The sequence below is a fragment of the Triturus cristatus genome, chromosome 9, assembly GCF_964204655.1.
Source record: "Triturus cristatus chromosome 9, aTriCri1.1, whole genome shotgun sequence".
NCBI lineage: Eukaryota > Metazoa > Chordata > Amphibia > Caudata > Salamandridae > Triturus > Triturus cristatus.
The window spans coordinates 1,271,088,307-1,271,108,261 of NC_140592.1; the positions used below are offsets into that span (position 1 = coordinate 1,271,088,307).

Sequence of the window (19,955 nt, forward strand, 5' to 3'; positions counted from 1 at the left end):
CAGCCCCATAGACAGATTCCTGTAATCTTTCCACCATTCGAGGCTTTTGGAAATTCGCGGTGTTATCCTCACAATGTCTTCGAACGAACCCGTACTCTGAGTCCACTGGTTCGTGAGGGCTTCTTGCAATGGACGCATCCGAAGCCTGCAGTGAGGGATGAGGAGTATACAAGAAGACATCATTCCCAGGAGTGATTTGAAGGTGCGAACTCTTAGGGACTTCCTTGATGCCACCGCCGTGGCCAGCGATATCTTGTTTTTTCTTTCTTCTGAAGGAAATGCCCTCGCGCATTCCGTATTCAAGGTCGCCCCGAGGAAGGTGATGCTTCTTGTTGGCGACATATAGGATTTCTGAAGATTGAGTGTCAATCCTAGATGTTGGAAAAGATTGGTACAGGCGTTGGAGGATTTGGTTGCGCCTGCAGCTGTGGGTGCCTTTACCAGCCAGTCGTCGAGGTAGGGGAAGACTTGGTGACCCATTTGACGCAGGAAAGCTGCCACAGGAGAAAGGCACTTGGTGAAAATCCGCGGAGCGGATTTGAGGCCAAACGGCAGGACCTTGAATTGGTAGTGCTGTCCTGCCACCTCGAAACGTAGAAACTTCCTGTGCCCCCTGAGTATCGGGATGTGATAGTAGGCATCCTGAAGATCCAAGGATGTCATGAAATCTCCTTTTTCTAGAATGCCTAGAATTTCTTGGAGCGTTACCATCCTGAACGACTGACTCTTCAGGAAAGAGTTGAGTGCCCTGAGATCTAGAATGGGCCTCCACTGCTTTTCTTTCTTGCGTATCAGAAAGAAACGGGAATAGAATCCTTTCTCCCTCTGAGCCGATGTAACCCGCTCGATCGCTCCTTTCTTCAACATCTCCGATATTTCGCGGAGTAGCAGTCGCAGATGTTTGTGTGGGAACCTGCGGGGAGGGGTTGCAGGTGGGATGGTGGTAAATTCTAGGGAATGGCCGAATCTTAGGAGTTGGAGTACCCAGCGATCCGTGGTGATGTGGCGCCAATTTTCCAGGAAATGGGTCAATTTTCCTCCAATTTTTAATGAGGGAGATGGTATCTGGACTGGCTGGAGTAACTGGTCACTGGCGTCCGCCGGTGCCCCTCTTTTGGTTCTTACCCCTGAAGTTAGATCTTCCATACGAAGACAGCCGACCTTGTTGCTGCTTCTGCTGGTACTGGGTCTTATTCTGGAACGAATACGAAGACCTATTCTGGTAGGATCCTCTGTAGGAGGACTGGCCTCTAGATTTGTTGCCCCGAAAGGACTGATTCCTTGCCTGCAAGGTTCCAAGCGCTCTAGCCGTGTCAGTGTCCTTCTTGATAGCTTGGAGCACCTCATCAATTTTATCCCCAAAAAGATGTTGTCCGTCGAAGGGCATGTCCAGTACCTTCGTCTGCACTTCCTGCCTGAACGATGTTGCCTTCAGCCATCCCTGCCGGCGCAGGACTGCAGCCCCAGCCAGTTGACGAAAGCCTGTCATGGCCACGTCTATGGCACAGTCAATGATCTCGGCCGCCGAGGTTTGGCCCTCCGAAAGTAGTGCCTTGACCTCCTCCTGAACTGCGCTTGGCAGCTCTGCTAAATATGGGGCTATATCCTCCCAAAGTTGGCGGTTATAACGCCCTAACAGGGCTATGGAGTTGGCCACCTTGATGGTCTCTTTTGCCAATTGTGTCCAATTTTCTGCCTTCCTTGTCCGGTGGGGCTGACAGAGGAGAGGAAGGATTACGAGAATTTTTCTGGGCCGCTTGGGTCACGACCGAATCCGGTTTCGGGTGTCCATTAAGGCAAGCTGGTGCCGTGGATGGAGCTTTGTACTTTTTATCCAGGCGTGGAACAACTGCCGGTACGGAAGCCGGCGTCAGCATTAATTTCTTTCCCTGGTCCCAGAGAAAGTCAATGATAGGGATTGACTTTGTCGTCTTCTTCGTCTGCTCCTTAAAGTCATGCAAGAAGCACTCAGTCTCCGTCTATTCCATGACCATAGGAAACCGCGTCGCTGCTCGTGCAACTATCGTATGAAAACCGCCAATATCCACTGGCGGTGAATCAGCTTGGCGCGGTTGTGGGGAAGGTGGGGAGGATGCCACATACTCCTCCTCCTCATCCTGGTCCGTGTGGTCTTCCTGGACCTCCCCCTCTTCCATCTCCTCAGGCTCCTCATCCGATGACTATCACCTGAGGTGGCGGTTTCACGTGGCAGACCTGAGTCGCTGGTCGTGATTGCTTTGGGGCTGTCGTTGGTGGAATTGTAGTAGGCACTGGGCCCCCTGTGTCCAGTGCTGGCGATTCCGGGAAACGTTGCTTGTAGTCCCGGATAAGGTATTTGAGGTCATTAACGATCGACAGGGGAAGGCATACCATCGGGGTGACCTCCGTGCGAACCTGTTCCTGGACGGGGCGTTCCTGCCCGCTCATCTCCTCCTGTTCCTCGTCCGTGCTTTGACATTTGACGTACAGCTCAGAAGGGGAAGTAGCCTGATCAAAGAGCTCTTCTTCCGACTCCTCACTCTGAAGAATCTCCATAGGCAAATTGGTTTGCACCTTACTTGGAGACGTCGTTTCCGGTGTAATCGGTGGTCTGGTCAGTTTGCCAGATGCCGATACCTCTACCGGAACCCCTGCTGTCTTCCGTGCTGACATTCCTACTAGTTCGGATTTCCCCATGGACGACGACTTTCCCGTCGACGATACAGTCGTCGACGGCATGGTCTTCGCCGACGGCGTCTCCGTCGACGATATTCTCCTAGTCGACGATGTCTTCGTCGACGATGCGCTCGTCGACGCCTTCGTCGTCGATGCCTTAGACGTCGACATCTTCGTCGACGATGCCTTCGTCGACGATGCCTTCGTCGTCGACGCCCTCGTCATCGACGTCTTCGACTCTTCCGTCGACGGTGGACTCCTCAGACGATGTCGTCGTCGACGGGACAATCTTCGTCGTCGACGATGACTTAGACGCCGATTTTAGCAGTATAATAGACGAAATAGGAGTACCTGCTGACGACGATGAAGGGGTGGTCGTCGTCGACGAGAAAACTGACGACGCTGTCGTTGTGGACACGGTTGTCGTCGCTGTGGAGACATGACCTGGTGCCCTTTTTTGCGCCGAGGAAGGTGTCGCAATTTTGCTGGCTGACAGGGTAGGCTTCTTAAAAGTCAGAGAGTCCTTGTCAGACACTGAAGATTTCGAAGATCTTGCCTCTGAAGACTTCTTGTGTGTCTTCATAGGAGGAGCGTCTGAGGGGCCAGGAGACGTCACTCTCGGCCTCTTCAGGGAGACTTCAGAGGTTCCGGAAAAGCTCGCCTCTGAGGATACCACACTCTCCCTGTCCTTGAGCCTGTCCAGCCAGATAAGCAGACGACCCTCTCGGTCTCTCAAGGTCTTGTGAGGGAAAGACCTACATATTTTACAGTCCTTAGGGACGTGGTCCGGATAAAGGCAATACAGGCAGAGGTCATACTTGTCGTCCACATGAAGCCTCTTCTTCCCACATGAAGAGCAAGCCCTGAAAAGGGCTTTCTTCTGGGATTCAGACATGCCAGGAGTTGTAGAAGAAATAAACACTCACTGCAGTAATAAGAGGCCTGAAGTGGTCTGCGTTCAATCCTTGAAGTAGAAAGTCACCAAAAAAGTGAACAATCTGGTTTGAAAGAAATCCTGAGGAGAACTCAGGCTGGAGACTCCCTAGCACAACGTGCGGTAGAAAATCTGAGGGACTGAGGCTCCTGCCAGGAAGGTTCTAGAGGGAGGTGATAGCTGATTGGCTGACTCTAAGAGTTTGGTCCTTTTTACATAAGGACTAGGATAGGCTACTAAGGGGAGGCCCTTAGGCCTATTTTTCTCTATGTATGTCTATAGGACATTACTTTTTTATGTACCGGAGGCTCCCGTCTCGACGACGGGGAATGATTCAGGCATGTGAATCTATGAAAGACACCCCTAATACTGGATAAGTTCCAGGTCTTGGCGGCGAGGTACGAGAAAGATCTGCCGCCGGTGGCCTTTCGTTGGATGCGGGGGATAGCAGCGAGGGCGAGGTTTGCTGAGCGGAGCTGGCGGTGTAGTAGTGGAGTCTGTCGTTCAGGTAGGCTGGTCCGGCGTTGTGGAGTGCTTTGTGTGCGTGGGTGAGGGCGATCTGGGTTTAATCCATCATTCTTTAGCTCACTCCACCACCCCAGTTCAGACATGGCCATATGCAAATCAGTCTGACCCTGTGCCTCATGGGAACAGTCCAGCCCGAACTGCCAAGCCATGTCTTCCCTGGACCAGAAACAAGCATCCCGGGACCAGTTTCTGGTTCATAACCCTCATCAGCCAGGCTATCTAGAATCCGGTGGCAAGGGACCCACGTCTGGGCATACCCTGCCAACTAACAAGCACAGACTGGAGAGCCCTGGGCCGAAATGGAACAGACTCAACAAGCAGCACAGTAAGATTTCAAGAAGGTCTTTTACACATAAACTACAGATTAAGACCCAGTCTAACAAGGTGGCTGCTGTATAAAGAGGTTAGAGCTTTACTTGACACTCTGGTAAAGTTACATCCTGTTTACATTCACTTTAAGATTCACTGGCACAAACCTTGAGTTTGGGCCTCACACAGTATGTGTGGTAGCCGCGATCACAGATGTCACATAACACCATGCACTCTGCATCCCCTTTCCTGCGGCACACCCTGCACCGTGTGTTCAGGATGGATTTCGCCCAGATAATGCTGCGCTCCAGTGTGGAGAGATGAAGAAAGATTTGGGACAGACTGCCAGAAGTGAGGAGAGATTCCCTCCAGCGGTCCAGGACAGTCCGACACAATCGCCCATTGTCGCTAGCATCTAAGAGGCAAAGAAGAATATGACAGCAGTAAGTGATTTGGATATGGGCCGTGCTCACAAATTGACATCCATTTTTTTAGAACAAAAATACTTTCTTGCAAAAAAATCTGAACTCCTGATTGGAACTCACCAATGCTACTCTACACCCAACAACAGAGCTTGCTGTACTGAGATTGCATTTATAAGCAAATGTCTGGCAAAGTAGACCAAGAGGAGTAACAGAAAACAGATTTGCTGAGCGGCCTATACAGACTACCGTGGCAGTTCGGCATAGTTAACACAGGGGCAGGTAAACACTACTTATGGCTGAGCAACTTTGAGTTGGCTATTGAAAGAAAAAAAAAAACTTGGACTCACCTTCGCACTATCCACTTTGTTGGCACTAATTGAGAACATAAGTTCTGCCCATCGGCATCCAGTCAGATTTGATTCAGATGGAAAGGAGTAGACAACTGATGCGTGGGGTAATCTGGCTTGTGCTTAAAAACAGCCATCTAGATTGTACTAGACTGTGGTCACACACACACACACACACACACACACACACCTCTGCCCATGTGACACACATTGCCTTAAACTCACCATCTCGTTCACTGGACTGATCTTCGTCTTTTCTTTTCTTGTCATCTTTTCTTTTTTTGTCTACTTTTTGGTCCTTTTTATTATCTTCATCACCTAATTCCAAAACAAAAACAAACTGCTCTTTAGAGAATAGCTTGAAAAAACAGAGGTGCAGAGTTTAGCACATTTGATGGAAATTGAGACAGCCTGTTCACACTGACCTTACTAAATCATGCCCTATTGAATATCAAAACACTGCACCACTAAACTCATGAGACTCCACCCACAGCACTTGGCCACAAAAAACATCAGAATATCTACACTTCAGCCAGGAGAAACTGTGCCATCATTCTCATCCAACCCACTTTAAAAGAGCATTTATAAATGCTACATGACAAACCTGTTGGTGAACTGCTGCGCTACTGAACCCAGATAGTGACACTTACGATTAATTAATATCTCTCCCAGTGAACCCACCCAGTTCTCCATCACCCTGCACCTACATTTCCCATAAGAAATACATATTGTGCAATTCTCAAGGTCAGTTCCCTCTCTCCAGAAGTTATCCTGGACAGAAAGGCCAAGGGCTCAGGTGAACTTGCTTCAAAGGCACATACCCAGCGGTGGCTTCAAGAAACGTCTCTCAACACCCTGTTCAATTTGTAGCAGCGCCAGAGCCAGGTAGTGAACAGTGTTGTTGGTGAGCTGAGGAGTGTTGCTGGAGCCAGTGCTCTGACCTTCAGTCTTCAACTCAGAGAGTCTGGGTTTAGAGAGATTTAAAAATATAGATATATATTATGTTCAAGATCATAGAAATGGTTTTTATATCAATTTTACCAAGAAGGTAAATCAAACTATGTACACTACATTTAAACAATAGTAGAAGGAAGGTGGTGTTTGCCCTAAAGTCAACTTAGCTTCTTGAACTGTTAAACAGAAAGCAGAAGTGCCAGAAAATAAAATAGGTTCTTTCTAGGTTTTCTTAATGAAAGCAGCTTGGTGGAGGATGACCAATTAAAACTTCACAAACGTTTGGTACTAGAAAGAAACACCCCCCAAAGCTGCCTTTACCAACAAGCACTAAAACAAGCTGCTCCTATACTGGCACATCGGTTTTCGTCAACAGCCATCTGTAAACCTCTTCCAGTTATGCTAGCACAGACTTCAATACAAATGTTGGACCTGTCTACACTTCACGATGGTCCAGCGAACAAACAGTTAGATCACGGAAGGTACTTGGTTTGACTTGGGGCATTTGATGGTGCTCTCCTCAGAGGTACAAGGAGAAGACATATCCAGGCTCTCATCCAAAATAGAACTGACTTCAGATCAATATTCCTCAGTATTTCATCATGATCAAATTAAAAATGAAATTATTGTGAGAAGTTGGCCTGATGTATGATGTCACTAGTTCTAGTGTACACCTTATATCAGTCCAAATACCCTTGTGGTGATTGGTTGTAAAGTCAACCTTATAGACCAGCTATCCTAGTGGTAGCATGGACAAGAGCAGTCTTAGGCTAAACTCTGAATGGCATGTGAAGCCAGCTGTGATACCATATATAATCCCTTGAATACCAAATGAAAGGACACCACAACAGGTATATATATGTAAAATAAAGTGTATTTATTCTAGTCAAACCCTCAGCACTCTTTATGAGATTAGAGGTAAGTACAACACAGTCTTATTTATGCATACATTAAGTCACACAGGTAAGTAATACAGTTAGGCCCTAGGGGCCACGCAAACCATATACTAAGTAAGTGGTATAAGGACCACTGTCACGGAAATAGGATAGGCCTAGGGAATCGCTGGGGCTACACTATACTACCAAAGGTTAGGAAGTGGGAGGCCCACGGGATTCAGGTGCAGAGTGGAAACACTCACGCGTAAAAGTCACTAGCAATAGTGCAGTTTAGAAATAGACAGATTTAGGACACTTCCGGAGTAGCTAGGAAGTCGAGACTGGAAAACTAGACACTAGGATAGTCACTATCCTGATGAGCACCGGAGTACCCAAGTTACCTAGCCCACAGGCTGCGGGTGCATAGGGGTGAAGTTGCGTCGGGTTTCGTCGTCGACTCCTATGGATGCCTGAAGAAAGATGCTGACAGGCAGTCAGTGAAGAGTGTCCGGTGGATCCCAAGGCTGGGATCAAGAAGAGAGGAGACCTGCAAGCAGAAGGGACAGAGTCAAGGTCACTAGCCAGTGACCACGTGGAACCAGGAAGGAACCAGGCGATGTCGTGAAGATTGCAGGTGAAGGTGAAGCTTGTCGCTGCAGCCACGAGGACCAGAAAGCGTCGAGGACGACCAGGACCAGGAGGCGAGCTGTCCCACGAAGGCTCTTGCTGTCGGCGGCGTCGAAGTTGGACTAGGACTCACCAAGCCTTGGCAAGCGGAACCCACGCAGAACGGAGGACTTGCTTCTGGTGCAGACCAGGACGGTCTGGGATGCTTCTCTTTTTCAAAGGAGCAGGAGCCAGTCTGGAGGAGCCAGACCAGCGCTGAAGATTACGGGGTGCGTCGTCACAAAGGCCACTAGCCAGCGGGCAAGCAACCGGACCGACGCGGCAAGCAGGAAAATGCAGAAGGGCCCCACGCAGGACTCGTGGAGTGTGGGGGGCTGGTCTTCGGTGCAGATGGTGGTTGGGGCTTCTCAATCCCCGGTGCACAACTTCGAGGGTGCCTCAGAAGCTGCGCTTGAAGATACTAGCCACTTTTCCCAGGTAGCCGGTCCCACGTCTCTCGTCGCCTCCAGGGATCTCAGCTCTGCTGTGGATGTGGATCAGGGTCGGAGAAGTCTGGAAGTCAAGGCTCTGGTCGGGCTCTGCAGTCGGTTCCTCGTAGAACTTGGGCAAAGCAAAGGGTAGTCTCTTGATGGTGCCTGTTTGCACAGGGTAACCACTCCTTGGCCACAAGGGAGATTCTTCAGTCTTCTTCTTTCGTCGAATGTCAAAGGTCCAGAGTTTCTGTTCAAGTTTGCAGGTTCAGGATAATCTAAAGTCTTGAGGCCCAACTCCCACTCTTATACTAATCTGGGGGGCTGGGATACCTGCTAGGTCACGCCTTATGGGTGGGACCTGGGAGGGGGTGGTTACACCCACTTCCCTTTGTCCAGTTTCGCGCCAGAGCTGGGGCTGGAGTGCCCCAGCGCCGGTTTGAACTGGACTATGCAAGGAACACCTTGTGTGCCCCAGGCATGTCTCATTCCTTTCAGCCCACCCTGCCCCAATACACTAAAGGCTGTCTGGGGAGGTGCTAGCACCTCCCCAAGCAGGAAACCTATTGTCCAGGCCTCCCTGGCTGGGATCACTCCCAGCAGCAGGAGGTCAGACTTGTGTCGTGGCAGCAGCATCCATTTTGTGATGCTGAGGCTTTGGTCAGAGGCTAACAGTGAAGTATGATTTTAGCATGTCTTTCCCTCTAGAAGGGGGGAATAATATCCTCATGTCCAGAAATGGTATGGGGGTATTATTCCACAGTGTTAGACACCTTACACGACATGTTTCGATAAAGCCAAACCATAGTTACCATAACCGTTTAAGATTATAAGGCACTTTAAGAGTATATGGTAGGCTATATCATAGAACAGCTATAAGGACATGGTTCCGAAAGCTGCAGACAGGCTCAGCTCATGCTAGAGCACCATCTCACATGTTACCAAGCACTCTGCCTCCAGGATTGTTAAGGCCTGCCATAGGAGTGACTGATAGGTACACATGCGTCTATATGTAAGTTAGGTATAGGAATACTACACCTAAGCAAGGGGTGATTACACGACCTTGCCCCAGCTGAGTGATCAGCCAGTTGTGTCAAAATGGAAGGCCAGGCCAGGGGTGGCATAATACATGCTGCAGCCCCTGGTAGGCCTAGGGTACACCTATGCCCTGGGTACCTAGGGTACACTGTACAGGGTCCAATAAGGTGATCCTATCCGAATGGGTTATGCACCTAAAGTACATAGTATTAATTTAGAGAGAGAACAGCAGGGCTGTGGGTCTGATTAGCAGGCCCACAGCCACATCTAAGTCGAAAACCAGTAAAGCAAAAGCAAAAAGTGGGGGTGAACATAGAAAGCAGACCCTACTTTCCTACAATTATGATCACTGGGCATGTTATGGTATTATAATACCCACAGATGAAAACTTTCAACAGTGGATAACTTAGGAAAATAGCCAAAACCAAATCTTTCATCTACAAATAGAAGAGGACTAGCCCAACAACACAATACCATCTAAATCGGGCCATAACAGGGAATTTGTTGATTGCCTCTTCCTTGAAATACCACCTGGCTCTTGCATATTTATCTACATATAGCATAATTATAGAATGTAATAACTTGTGGCGCCCACATTTACGGAGGTACTTAACATAATTTGGTCCACTATGAAACATGCCTTTTAATTATTTGGTAAGTGACTAGCTTAAACGAAAAACATAACCGCAAGTACTTTAACATTTTAGGGACCCTGCTTGTACTTGTCAGATGAACAAGTTACCTACCTTCAGCAACGCTTTTTCTAGTAGAAACTATCTAACCACATTCTTCACCTTTTGAATATTCCCCAGGTGTCAGACTGGATCTGGAAACTGCTGAGCAGTAACGTATCGTGGTGGTAGGTGACACTGTGTTGCTCCGCACTGACATTGTTCCGACAGGAATTGACATGCGGAGCATTTACTGGCGCCACTCCCACAGCTGACTTCAACTACTTTCGAGGCTCTCAATGCACCCAGATGCTGAGCTGCAGCAGCAAATTCGCTTTGACCAGCGGGCAGAATCCAAGACTTGCAATATTATTAATGGAAGGGGTTGGGGGTGAGCAAAGGTTAGTAAAAAGAGTGGCTGGGTGGCTCCGACATGAGGGCATTGGGAGCTGTGGCCACAAAACTGCTGTGTACTCTGCTATGGTTAAATTGGCTGACGACAGGGAGCTGCTAAGCCCAAGTATGTAATGGGCCTGCTCTCCTTGAACCACTCGAGGGAGGAACAAGCTTTGGCCCCAAACAGGAGAGTCCCATTTACTAACCGCAGCCAGGCAGGGCAGAGAATGGCAACGCTGGTGCCCAATGGTCCCTTCTAGAAAGGACCCCTGAGTGCAGGGAATGATAAATCTGAGACTGGTATCCGTGATGTTTGATACCAAACATCCCAGGATTCAGCAAAGCTATTATGGTGCTAGGAAACTCGTAATGACCATTTCTCAGACCATATACTCAGGATGGCTTAACTGGGCACTTATAATTCCCAAGAATGGCTTTATACATTATAGGGGTCTATCTGCTCATGCAGACTGGACCTTAATCAATCAATCAATCAATCAATCAAAGCATTTATATAGCGCACTACTCACCCAGAGGGTCTCAAGGCGCTAGGGGGGCCAGTGCAGGTCTCTCAGGTGTCCGGAGATGTGGCTGCGACGGGGGATGTCCAGGATGAGTCGTGCTGAGGCGTTCTGGATCCGCTGGAGTCTCTTCTGGAGTTTGGCGGTGGTTCCGGCGTAGAGGGAGTTGCCGTAGTCCAGACGGCTGGTCACGAGGGCCTGGGTGACCGTCTTCCTGGTCTCGGTGGGGATCCACCGGAAGATCTTACGTAGCAGGATGTTGAAGCACGACGAGGAGACGGCGTTGACTTGTCTGGTCATGGAGAGGGAGGATTCCAGGATGAAGCCCAGGTTGCGTGCGTGGTCTGTTGGTTTAGGTGCACTGCCTAGGGCGGGGGGCCACCAGGAGTCGTCCCAGGCGGAGGGTGAAGATCCCAGGATGAGGACTTCCGTCTTGTCCGAGTTCAGTTTCAGGCGGCTGTTCTTCATCCATTCGGCTACCTCTTTCATCCCTTCGTGAAGGTTGTCTCTGGCGGTGGCGGGGGTCGTTGGTGAGGGAGAGGATCAGCTGGGTGTCGTCGGTGTAGGAGATGATGTTGAGGTTGTGCTGGCGTGCGATGTCTGCGAGGGGGCTCATGTAGACGTTGAAGAGGGTTGGACTAAGCGAGGAGCCTTGAGGGACGCCGCAGATGACTTCGGTAGCTTCTGATCTGAACAGGGGGAGACTGACTGTGTCCTTCCGGCGAGGAAGGAGATGATCCACTCCAGTGCGTGCTTCTCCTGGATTCCGACGTTGCTGAGGCGCTGCACTAGTGTACGGTGGCAGACAGTGTCGAAGGCCACGGAGAGGTCTAGGAGGAGGAGGGCTTCTGTTTCTCCGTTGTCGAGCAGGGCTCGGATGTCATCGGTGGCTGCGATCAGGGCAGTCTCGGTGCTGTGGTTGGCCCGGAAGCCAGACTGCGAGAGGTAGAGGGATCCGTTAGTCTCGAGGAAGGCGGCCAGCTGCTTGTTGACGGTCTTCTCGATGACTTTGGCAGGGAACGGGAGCAGCGAGATGGGGCGGTAGTTCTTGAGGTCAGTGGGGTCGGCTGATGGCTTCTTTAGTAGAGCGCTGAGTTCGGCGTGCTTCCAGCTCTCCGGGAAGGTAGCGGTGTCGAAGGAGGCGTTGATGATGTCCCGCAGGTGGGGTGCGATGACAGCGTCGGCCTTGTTGAAGACGTGGTGAGGGCAGGGGTCGGTCGGAGATCCGGAGTGGATGGAGTTCATCGTGCGCACAATGTCTTCGGTGCCGATCGGGGTCCAGGCGCGGAGGGTGGTGGTGGGGGGCGGTGGTTCGATCGTGGCGTGCGTCGGTTGTGTGCTGAAGCTGTTGTGTATGTCCGCGATCTTGTTGTCGAAGTAGGAGGCGAGGGAGTTGCAGAGGTCTTGCGAAGGGGTGATGTCATTGTTTTCGGCGGCGTTGGGGTTGGAGAGCTCTTTAACGATGTTGAAGAGTTCTTGCTGTTGTGTGCGTTGTTGTCCAGTCGTTCCTTGAATGCAGTTTTCTTGGTGGCGTGGATCCGTTGGTGGTGTTTTCTGGTGGCGAGCTTGAGGGCAGTCATGTTGACCGGTGTTGGGTCTCTGCGCCAGGCTCTCTCGAGGGCTCGGCAGTTCTTCTTGGAGCTCTTGAGTTCGTCGGTGAACCATGGGGCTTTCTTGCTGCCGGGTCTGCTAGGCGGGGTCCTCAAGGGGGCGAGGTCGTCTGCGCAGTCGCTGATCCACTTCGTGAGGTTGGTGGCCGCTTGGCTGGGGTTCGTTGTGCTGGTGGGTGGGTTCTTGCTCAGGGAAGTCGCGAGCTGGTCGGCTGTGATCTTGTTCCAGCTTCTGCGTGCTGCCTGTTGCTGGTGGTGGTGGATCGTGGTCCTTCTGAAGCTGAAGTGGACGCAGCTGTGGTCAGTCCAGTGGAGTCCGGTGGCGTGGCTGAAGGTGATGCTGGATGAGAAGACGGGGTCGAGTGTGTGTCCGGCGTAGTGGGTGGGGGTGGTCACCAGCTGCTTGAGTCCGAGGTTTGCGAGGTTGTCCAGCAGGGTGGTGGTGTTGCGGTCCTTGTTGTTCTCCAGGTGGAAGTTGAGGTCCCCGAGGAGGATGTAGTCAGCGGAGGGGAGGGCGTGCGGGGTGACGAAGTCGGCAATGTCCTCGCTGAATTGTGTGCGTGGTCCCGGGGGTCTGTAGAGGAGGGTGCCTCTGAGGGTGGTCTTGGGGTTGATGTGGACCTGGAAGTGCAGGTGCTCGGCGGGTGCGAGGGTGTCGTCTGTGTTGGTCATGATGCGGATGGTGTTCTTGTGGATGATGGCGATGCCTCCCCCAGTCTGGTTGATGCGGTCCCTCCGGATGATCTTGTAGCTGTCTGGGAGGGCGATGGCGATGTCGCGCGCGGAGGAGGCGTTCTTCCAGGTTTCCGTGAGGAAGGCGACGTCTGGGGCTGTGGTGTCGAGCAGGTTCCAGAGCTCGACGGCGTGTCTGTGGATGGAGCGGGTGTTGAGCAGGATGCATTTCAGGTGGCTGCTGCTGTTGCTCGTCTTGGTCTTGGTCGGTGCTGGAGTAGTGCAGGTCCGGATGCAGGTGAACTTGCAGGTGTGGCAGCAGAAGTGTCCGTGGGTGCGTCTCGGGGTGGCTTGGTAGCAGCCCGGGAATCGGCCGGCGTGGAGTGCGTTGAGTTCAGTGGCGTCGTAGGTCCGGCGGGGGGGCTGGTGTCTGCGGGGGCCAGGGGTCCTGGCACTGGGCGCTGACGGGCGCAGATGGGCTTACCTTTGGCGCGCGTAGGGCGCGTTATCCACTCTGCCATGGGGGGGGGGGGGTGATTACACGACCTTGCCCCAGCTGAGTTATCAGCCAGTTGTGTCAAAATGGAAGGCCAGGCCAGGGGTGGCCTAATACATGCTGCAGCCCCTGGTAGGCCTAGGGTACACCTATGCCCTGGGTACCTAGGGTACACTGTACTTGGCATGTAGAGCTGTATACTTTAGCATAGATTGCCATTTGGTGTTGGACTTGGATGTTTGCACTTTGTTTTTGTTCAAAGAAGTCTTTGTAGTCACGAGAGAGGTGACTCCTCCTTATGGTGATGGTGCGCATGGGCATCAACTCCATCTTCAGATTGTTTTTCGCCATAAAGGGTGATGGAGTTAGAGTATAGAAGGGGATGTCCATGTGATGTATCTAAATAAGAATCCTGCAAGAGATAAAGGTACCCGGGGAGGTGGATGGGTGTTTACAACTCTACAGCTCTACATGCCAAGAACAGATGCATACTGGTAAGTAGCATTTTCCGTTCGAGGATTATGAGCTGTAGATTGTATACTTTAGCATAGACTATATAGCAGTTTTCCTCCCTAGCGGTGGCAACCTGTATCTGTTGCAGTGGTTTGAAAAAGTGTTCTTAATACAGCCTGGCCCACAGTAGCTTGTAGTTTTGCTTGCACATCTACACAAAAGTGTTTAGTGAAAGTATGCGGTGTAGACCTGTGAGAAAGTGCCATCTTTCTTGCATGGTATGCCCCCACTTTTTGCTGAATGTACTTTGACTGAGTGTGCCCTGGACTCCTGCCAATCAGGGACCCAGGGGGCCTATGTTCCTTCCCTAAAAACCTAAAACCCAAATTGGCAAACCCTGGCCACATGTCAGCCCTAGGTACCCAGGGCCTTGTGACCAGGGAAGGCCTCCAAGGGCTGCAGCACTCGTTGTGCCACCCTTAGAGGCCCTGTACCCTATCACACACACACTGCCCTTGCAGGCTGAGTGTCTGGGTACAGGACAAAACAGAGAGTCGACATGTCACACATCCCTGTGTGCCATGCCCACCACCTACACTGCCCTGGCATACATCAGCCACCCGTCAAGCTGGGTGCCCTATGCCAGTGGTGTGGGCACAGGAGCAGGAGCCCCTACAGTACCCATGTCCATTCCTGGGCACTGTAAGTGCAGTGCTGCCACTTAAGAGTACATGGTGCTGAGAGCTCGTCAAACACGAACTCCACAGTCCATAATGGCAACACTGAAGACTGAGGAGTTTGATATCAAACTTCTCAGCACATTAAACCCGCACTGATGCCAGTGTGGGATTTAATGTACCAAGCACCCCCAGAGGGCATCTTAGAGATGCCCCCTGAAACCTAACCTACAATCCACGTCTGGTCTGAGAGGCTGCCTAGGCTGCCACACAGCAGACATGTTGCTGGACCCCTGGTTAGGAGAACGCCTGCTCTCCTGGGCCTGCAACAATGCACATCCTGGGCGAAGTGCTAGAACTCCTCCCCCAGGATGAGCAGGGGGAAGCTTCAAAGGCATGCCACCTCTGTGAGCTTCCCCAGACCACTGCAACCTCCCACTCTGGCGGGAAGATTGGCTGGAAACCCCAAATAAGGACAGGGGATGTGCCAGCCTGCCAACCCCACCCCTCAGGTGGGGGAGGCAAGGTGAAGCACATCTCCGGGCGCTCGCCATCTTGAAGATGGGAGACCCTATCCAATATGGACTAGGCTACTGCCCCCCTCCCACAGGAAAGTGGCAGAATAGGGGGTGTACCCACCCCAGGACAGGGACCCATTGGTCCCTGCCCTTTACCTACCTGTAACGCCCCTAAATATGGTATTTAGAGGCACCCTAAACCTTCGTTCTCCAGATTCCGGAAATACAAAGAAGAGCAAGAAGAAACAAGACCTGCACTGCAGCTGCTAAAAAGAAGAAGACACTAACTGCTTTGGCCCCAGCCCAATCGGCCTATCGACCCTGCCCCTGCTACAACCTGGCATCTCTTGTGGCCAGCAACCTCACAAACCCCGGAGGACCTGGCTACCTTTTGGCTCTAAGCCCCTGTGACTCCCATGAGTAGAGGCTCTACTCAAAATCTACTTCTAATCCCTGGCTGGAATCAGCCCGGAACTGCGAACCCTTCACTCTCTGCACCCGCCAAGCCTGGCCTGTGCCGAAGTGAACAAAGACAACGAGGACGACCCCACGGCAACAGTGACCCCGAGTCCGGCACCCAAGGACTTCCCTCGATGCTCCTGACGCCTGCAGCCTCAGAACCAGGTGCCCCACCAACCTCGATCAACAGAGTAAGATTTCCCGACACCAAAAGGCACCCCTGCACCCCCCTGTGCCCAACTCCGGGGTACCTATGTATCCTCCAATTACCCAACTTACCTCTCGAAGTGGTGGTGGCACCTGAAGAATCTTCGTCCCCGAACTTGCAGTCTTTTTCTAAACCGGAGCTTTCCCATTGAAATCAATTGAGCGCCCGAAGGCTCAAAAACACCCTGCACCCAGCCGCCCGAGTAGCCCTGGCAGTGTAACCTCTACACCCATCTACTTCCCCATTTGCCCTGGGCAAGTGACCAGGAGACCAGCTCCCACTGCCGCGTGGCCTGCTAGTCAGCAGTCACCAACCAAGGCCCCCCTGCCTCCCATAGGATAACATTGGTCCTAACTCGCTCTGCACCCGGCTGCCCTTGTGCCGCTGAGGGTGAACCAACTGTACCTACCTGACCCTGGGAGACGCCTGAGTCTATGCCCAGAACCTTAACTCTGCCAGTCGAGTACTTACCTTAGAGCCGATAACCCAGTTTCCTCCATAGGGTAACATTGACTGTTTTTTCCTGAAATTTCTTTTAAGTGTGGACTTTTCAAAACTTAAAATATTCAGCAAAAATCAGCCGAGTAACGAAAACGAAAATACTCACCTGCTATTAGGTGAGATGCCAGTGCTGGATCTTGGTACCCAGCACTGACTGACAAATATTCACAACCGTACTTACCACTAACCCAATTTTCTTCCATAGGAAACCATTGACTATTTTTCTGTGAAATTTCTTGTAAGTGTCGATTTCTGCAAACTTTAAATATTCTTTAAAAATAGTATAACTTCTGAAAACGCAATTGCTTACCTGTTTTGGATAAAGGTCCCAGTACGGAGTCTAGGTACCCAGTACTGGATTACAAAAGTAACGAGAACATACTATACCTGCAACTTGAATTTTCTATGAAATATTTTCTAAGTGTCAACTTTTAAAATAGCAAAATATTGTCTAAAAATCATCACAGTAATTAAGTTGACTTTTATCACTTGATTCCAAGTACTGACCCAGGACTGAATCTAGGATCCAGTCCTGGAATTCCAAAACTAATCCTAAAAGTAATCTGTGGCAAATAACATGAAACTTCCATTGAACTCGATGCATTATTGTGTTTAAAATTGTGTTGCCTATTGCAACCACTTGTAACGTTCTACAAAAGTCAATTGCATATTGCAAAAGTATTTATATAAAGAATCTCATTCTGAGAAAGTATATTTTAATACCTATTGTTGGTTCTAAAATAAAACAAGCATATATTTTTTATATATAAACCATTGGCCTAGAGTTCAGTTATTGAGTGTGTGAGACCATTTGCTGGCTGAGTGTGTACAACAAATGCTTTATACTGTCCTCTGATACTGCCTTACCGCTCGACCAAGCTACCACTTTAGAGAGTAAGGTTATATCTAACTTTAGCCTCTGCCAAACCTCTGGGGACTGTGGACTCTGTACACCCTGTACCTATTTGGGAACAGTATATACAGAGCCACTTTCTCACAAGCAGGTGATGGCGAACTCTGCCTCCCACTGGAGTGGAATGGGCCTGAAAGCTCGGACTAGGAGGGCTTAGAGGCGGATGCTGCTGGGGTAGATGTGGACGGACCGGCACGTTGTCCCCCAGTACCGCCTCGGTGGAATCCACATCCGCGCGGAGGTTGGGTCTGCGGCCTGTGGCTAGTCAGATGTGAGGGGGCGCCCCTTCCTTGGACACGAAAGGGGCGAAAAGCAGTAGTTTGCGGGCGCGGGGCCGAAAGGCCCAAGGACTTGGCCGTAGCCCTGGAGTCCTTAAAGCGCTCCAGCGCAATATCCGCTTTGTTGCCAAAAAGGCGACTGCCATCGAAGGGCATGTCCATGAGGGTTCTCTGGACATCGCCGGAAAAACTCATGGACCGTAGCCAGGCGTGACGACGAAGCGCCACCGTGGTCGACATTGCCCTGCCCAGCAAGTCCGTTGTGTCCAGTCCACATCGGATTGCATGCCATGCCGCATCCCACCCCTCGACAAGATCCTGGGCGAGCCGTGTCCGGGCCTCCTCCGGACACTGGGGCAGCACGTCCTCCACCGTATCCCACAGGGAGTGGGAGTAATGGTCCAAAAGACACGCGGTGTTGATAGACCGCAACCCCAAACTAAGAGAGGAGAACAGCTTCTTCCCAAACTGTTCTAGCCTTTTGGATTCCCGATCTGGGGGAGCGGTCGGGAAGGAGGTCTGGGAGGTAGAGGCCTGGATAACCAGGCTCTCGGGCGTGGGGTGTTGGGACAGAAAACTGGGGTCGCCAGGTGCAGGGCGGTGGCGCCGGTCCAAGTTCCGGTCACAAGAGGAAATGTGGAGGGCTTGGACCAGGCGCCCTTCAGAACGTCAATGAGTGCTTCATTGAACTGCAGCAGAGGCTCAAAGGAGCTTGCTGATAGTTGAAGCACTTCTGTGAGGAGGTTCGTCCTCACGGCCACAGCAGGCAGTTCTAGCCCAAGGGCTTTGGTCGCCTTGCGCAGCACCACAGAAAATGGAGCACCTTCCCCCGAAGCCACGGTCGGAGGAGAGATGAAGCCAGTGTCAGGGGAGGTGTCAAGACCACTGGCATCCCCCAGCTTGTCTATCCAATCCTGAGATAACTGGCCCTGCCGGGCCAGAGGGTCCTCAGACCCCTCCCAGACGTCACCGTCATCAGATTCCTGGTATACAGGTGGAATGATCGGAGCCGGGCAGAAGATTAAATTGCCACCCATCTGCGTCGGGTGCGGCACTGGACGGCACCGCTCCGACGCCGGGCCCGGACCGGGACTAAACTGGGGTCCAGGCCTGGTTCCCCCGGGGACCTGCAGCGTCAGGACTTGAGTCGATGACTGCGCCGGGGCCGGAGCCACCGGCTCGCTAGCCCTCCCAGTCAAGCCTGCGGGGCACGAAGGCGCGTCGGCAGACGTAGACGGTGGAGCCAGGGTCCGGCCATGAGGAAGGCATTGACCTCTGCCGGAGTCGCATCAGTCCCAGGGACCGAAGGGTATGGGGAAGGACGAGACTCCTGCGGCTTTGTCGCAGCCGCGTGGGTGGTGCCACCCGAACCCTCAGCCGAGTCGCGCGACCGGTGAGGGGAGTCAGAAGAGCGATGTCGCTTCTTCGACTGCTTGCTGTGCTTCGACTTACTGGATTTCGAAGACTTAGACCCAGACGAGCGGTGGTGACTGCGGCTCCGCGACCGGTCCCTCGACCGCCTCCTCAACCGGGACCTTGAGCGGCTGCCGTTACTCGAGTAGCTTGCGGGACCGCTCCCGCCTAGCCTTCGAAGTCAAGTTCCGGCAGTCGAGGCACGACTCGGCGTCGTGGTCGGTTCCAAGGCAGTAGAGGCACCGGCGGTGGTGGTCCGTGATCGACATCAGTCAGGAATCACAAGCATTAAAACCAGGCATACCTACCAGCACCAGAGTCTATGTCGACAAGAGTAGAACCAAAAAAGTTCAAAAAAGTTTAGTCAAAAAGTGACTAAAAGGGTATGCTCTTGCCGGATCGGTGCTTACTGGCACGGAAAAAGAAGAACTGACGTCAGCACGCGAGGGCGGCGTCTAAGTACTCCGACGACGTCATCCAGGCGATCACGACGACGGACGCGGAGCCGCCGCCTAGCGACGCACAAGGGTATTGCGGACGAAAAATCTTTCCGGAACCAGCCTGATGCCTGGGGATATTCTAAGGTGAGGAATCTAACTAACGCGTTCCTTTCAGATTCTAACTTTAGCCTCTGCTAAACCTCTGGGGACTGTGGACTCTGTACACACTGTACCTATTTGGGAACAGTATATACCGAGCCACTTTCTCACACCCTACAGTACCCAGGTCCATTCCCGGGCACTGTAAGTGCAGTACTGCCATTTAAGAGTAAATGGTGCTGAGAGCTCATCAAACACTAAATCCACAGCACCATAATGGCAACACTGAAGACTGAGAAGTTTGGTATCAAACTTCTCAGCACATTAAACCTGCACTGATGCCAGTGTGGGATTTAATGTACCAAGCACCCCAGAGGGCATCTTAGAGGTGCCCCCTGCAACCTAACCTACCATCCACGTCTGGTCTAAGAGGCTGCCACACAGCAGACATGTTGCTGGACCCCTGGG

General features: G+C 51.7%; 1 protein-coding gene across 1 annotated transcript in view; it reads right to left on the reverse strand.

The window, feature by feature from the left end:
* The window catches only part of BAZ1A (bromodomain adjacent to zinc finger domain 1A), a 758,495-nt gene that overhangs the window by 104,667 nt on the left and 633,873 nt on the right, over nt 1-19,955 (reverse strand). The window contains exons 20-22 of the mRNA XM_085627428.1: nt 6,020-6,162; nt 5,424-5,516; nt 4,594-4,841 (exon numbers count right to left, since the gene is read on the reverse strand). Of these exons, the coding sequence (XP_085483554.1) occupies nt 4,594-4,841; nt 5,424-5,516; nt 6,020-6,162 (484 nt within the window). The remainder of the gene's footprint in view (nt 1-4,593; nt 4,842-5,423; nt 5,517-6,019; nt 6,163-19,955) is intronic.